The sequence below is a fragment of the Trypanosoma cruzi genome, genomic scaffold, assembly GCF_000209065.1.
Source record: "Trypanosoma cruzi strain CL Brener 1047053516671 genomic scaffold, whole genome shotgun sequence".
Classification (NCBI taxonomy): domain Eukaryota; phylum Euglenozoa; class Kinetoplastea; order Trypanosomatida; family Trypanosomatidae; genus Trypanosoma; species Trypanosoma cruzi.
Genome location: NW_001849451.1, coordinates 94,828 through 98,863, shown reverse-complemented (window position 1 = coordinate 98,863; position 4,036 = coordinate 94,828). Strand labels below are relative to the sequence as shown.

Genomic DNA, 4,036 nt, shown 5'->3' with positions numbered 1-4,036 from the left:
GCTTCTTGTTCTTGACTGCCAGTTGATGTACTCTGCGCCGTACTTCTGTAGAGGCAGGATATTCCTTATTTTCCTTTTGTAGTTCGGGTATGTTCGTGGATGTATCCGTGCTTTGGCTTTCATTCGTCTTTTGTTCCGGAGTTAACATTTCATTTTGGGTTTTGTGCTCCGGCGTTACTGTGTTTGGCACTGTCGTTTGAACCTGTTCACTGCTTTCTGATTTTGTACCTGGACCCTCTAATAAGTCTCCTTTTCTGGGGGCCTCTGAATCCTCGTTTCCAATATCTTGTACTCCCAGTGGGGACTGACCTTCTCCACCCGTATTGTTCTCGCCAACACCTTCACCCTTTTCTGAAGCAGAAATGTGTGGCTGAGGCGCTGATGGCGGTTGCAACTGCCGTTTTGTTTCTTCGTCTTCTCTTTCTCGTTGTGGCTGCGGCTGCCGTTGCGATTGTGACTGTTGCGGTATTGGCTGTGGATGCGGTGACACATTTGCTTGCGATTGTAGCGGCTGTATTCCTTCTTGTTCTTCTTTTTTTAATTTCAGGTTTGTTTTTTCATTTCCTGGAGCATCTTCCACGGGTTCTTCCAAATTCTCTGAAGGGCCCCCATCTTTTTTATCCCCTCTGGAAAGAACATCCTGTTGATCGGTGTTAACTTTTTTTCCTTCCAAAGATTTTCCTGTAGATGTTCCTGTTGCCTGATTAACATTGAGCACATCTATTCTTAAATCTGAGGCGTCTGGAACTGGCTCTGAATTTCCAGCAGGCTCCACCGCACTGCTACCACCATTCCCTTTTCCAGCAGCAACCCCAGAATCCGCCACCTCGTCACATCTACCGCCGGCACCGCACCACAGCACGCAGAGGGCGCACACCAGCAGCACACGGCCAGTCATCATCACAAACAGCGTAGACAATTAACGCCTTGGAGCGAACCTGCAAGAGCATGGGAAAGCAAAAAGCGACACGCCCACTACACCACGCACAGCCACCGCACAGCAACAAATGGCAGCAGCAGCAGAAGCAGAGAACAAACCACAAAAGACAGATAGAATCAGCACGATTGCAAAACTCACATAATATCCTGCAGACCAAAAGTTTAAGAACCAAGCAAAAATTTAAGAAAAAGATGACAAACCCAAGACTCCAGTGAGCATGCACCTATCCTCAAATGTGTGTCCACGTACGGCTCCGCTGCGAATGCATACGAGTGTGGGATGCCTTCAACGAAACAGAAGTGAAGAACAACGCGGAGCACACAGCAGGGCAGCGGAAGAAAACAAAGCAAAACACAATCATCATAATTACTCTTACTTCATGCATCGCACCACAGTAGACGTACACATGTCCCCGTGGTTGAGTGCTGGCACGCACAGCCCGCATGCATAATTCTTCAGCCCACAGCGGTGTACGCCAGCGCGTATACGGCGAGCAGCAGCGGGGCACACACCCACGCAGAGCTGCTGAGGCTGCCGTCGATTTCGCAAAGACGTGACGGTGCGCGGGTGGTCTTCGTGGTTGGCGCCTCTTTCGCAGCGGCCCTCATCGTGGTAGGCATCGTATTTGATGTCTGTTCCTCAATTGAGTTCTCTGGCGCAGCAGCTTCATAATTGGTTCCATTTTTGTGTCGGAATTACGTGGTGTCTTTCCCGTACTTGCAGTATCTTTTCCCTTCAACGCAGGGGAGTTCTTACTTGGTGCTGGCGCAGCAACCGGGAGAGTTGTCCCTCCTGGCATGCCTAATGGACCTGTTTCTTTTGTCGTATCATGATTCGTACTTACTTCCCTTGGTGGAGAGGGCGGTAAACCGTGTCCACTTGTTTGCTGTTCCTTCCTGGAAACGGTTTCTTCGTGCACCGTAATGGAATCACTTAGTGACTGTTCCGTTTCATCCTCAAAACGTGTTCCGTCTCGCGTGCCAGACTCAGTGGATCAGTCATGCGTAAGTGTCGCAACTATTCATTCAGGAAACAAAAGAAGATAGACTGGAGTCTTCATTATCGTCAGCTTTATTTTTGCCTGCATTCTTTGGGCCACCCTCAGTTTGTTTCCTTGGCAAAGGAAGAAGTGGACTGGGGCTTGCAACACCTTCTTCACCTGCCGTCACGCACACAGACGTGCAGCAGCAGCACGAGAGCGCAAGGAACTGCACGGCGCACACCACACGGAGCCGCACCGTCACCGTCACCATCGCAGTCATCATCGCCCGTAGTGGAGTCGCTGGTGTCAGTCAGCTGGTCGGTGAGACGGAAAAGAAAAGAATGGAAAGAGAGGGAGAGGGACGAGGCACAGCGGATACAGCGAGAGAGCGCAGACAACATGAGGAGAGGGCAGCAGGCCCAGCCGCACAGTTCACACACCACGAGACGGCATCCACGCAAGGAAGGCACACAACGCCAGCAGCCGCCCACCATGCAGGAGGAGAAGACATCCACCACCATCTCCCCCAGCTCATTCCCGCAGTCCCAGGGAAGTGGCCAAAACCCCGCGGCCACCACACAACGCACACGGAGCAAGCGAACCCTCATCCATCCATGACGCGGCACAAAAACTTCCTGCCATCCCGCCCTCAATGGGACACGGAGCCCAACTCAGCGCAGTCACACGCGGTGCATCACACCCACAGGAAAGGAGACTCGGGCTGCGCGCTCCCTCTCTCCTCCCTTCTCCTCATGGCCACGGAAGAAGACAACAGCCGCCACACGCAACTGCCAGCATGCACTACAAAAGGTGCATTCAAATCCACTGCAATGTGCATCTTGTGTGTGTGTGTGTGTGTAGTTGTGTGTGCCTGCAGAAACACAAGGCAAAGAAGTAGAAAAGAGGGAGCAGAGTATGCGGAGTGACGCACAAAAATGTACAGCGGAGACGCATAACGGAAACAGCAAGAAGAAGACCGCTCAAACTCATGATTGCACTGCAGCCCAAGCAGTGGCAATTCACAAAATATTTATTTAAAACAAAAAACGTCCCCTTCGTCTTATATAAACCCCATCGCACAAAATAATTATAAATGAAAAAGAAATCGTCCATTACTGCTCCACACAAATTTAAAATAAGAAAAATCGCCTGGCAATCGTGTGGCCACACCAAACTGTCTGTATGTATTTTGCCCTCAAAAGAAAACAAAACAAGAGGGAAAGAAATGTGTGCTCCGCCCCACAGGCCCTCGTCGCACGCCCACACGTCACGGCTCCCTCAGCGCGCCGTTCGTCGCGGCCCCTCCTCATGCGTGCAGCAGGCGAGGCGCACAGGGCCGTCGCCATGAGCGTGTCGGTGGGTGTGCGAGTGGAGCAGTTGGGCGGGAAACACACGGCACCCCTCACAGGAAGAGTGCAGAAGAAACAATTAAAAGAGGGAAGAGTAGAAAAGAAAAAACGTCCACAGTGATTGCCCCAAAAGCAAAAAAAAAAAAAAAATAGGAATGGGGGTGTGAGAGATTAAAGAAAAAAATGAAAAAAGTAAAAAAAGAAGCAAACAGCAAAAAGAAATTTAAATACTCACAAAAAAAAAAAAAAAAGATTTTATGAAATAAATTTGTTCCTATGGGAATATTATTTTTGTGCTCGGGAGGGCGCAAGTGTCCCACGCGGCAGCCAGTCACTCCTCACAGAGCCGAAAACACCCACAGTCCCAACAGAAGAAGTAACGGCAGCAGTCCGCTCCCACGCACAGTGCCGCCATCACCCGTTGCTTCTCCAACGGCATGGGAGCTCGAAGCTGCCGGCACTTGCTGTTCTTCACTTTTCTTTCGAGACTGCTGCGAGGGTGCTCGCTCCACTGGAGCCTCAGAGGGTGATGCAATATCTTCTTCCAAATCGGCACTCCCACCAGTAAATGTCAACGGACGGTTGTACAATAGGACGTTCGACACGGTCACAGACACATCTTCGTCACCCGCTGTGTTCTCTGCATTGACTCCATCCCCTCCAATGTAGAAGTGAGAAATCCCTTTCGATTCTGTATTTTCCAAGTTACTTTGCACACTCTCACACACACGCTGACCATCGACGTACACGGAGCCCTGGGCGCCG

The 4,036-nt window shown here is 50.7% G+C and overlaps 2 protein-coding genes and 1 pseudogene across 2 annotated transcripts, besides 3 other annotated features; all 3 read right to left on the bottom strand.

Annotated features, from left to right (window-relative positions):
* On the bottom strand, nt 1-901 carry Tc00.1047053510209.27 (mucin-associated surface protein (MASP), putative; the record flags this gene model as incomplete). The annotated part of the gene is made up of 1 exon (XM_798128.1): nt 1-901. A coding segment is annotated over one exon (901 nt), but the record flags the coding sequence as incomplete, so codon positions are not given.
* Nucleotides 1-4,036: a sequence feature (heterozygous, non-Esmeraldo-like haplotype).
* Tc00.1047053510209.18 lies at nt 1,396-2,205 on the bottom strand (annotated as a pseudogene).
* Nucleotides 2,763-2,792: a microsatellite.
* Nucleotides 3,400-3,524: a sequence feature (T-rich).
* Tc00.1047053510209.9 (trans-sialidase, putative) lies at nt 3,610-4,036 on the bottom strand (the record flags this gene model as incomplete). The annotated part of the gene is made up of 1 exon (XM_798129.1): nt 3,610-4,036. A coding segment is annotated over one exon (427 nt), but the record flags the coding sequence as incomplete, so codon positions are not given.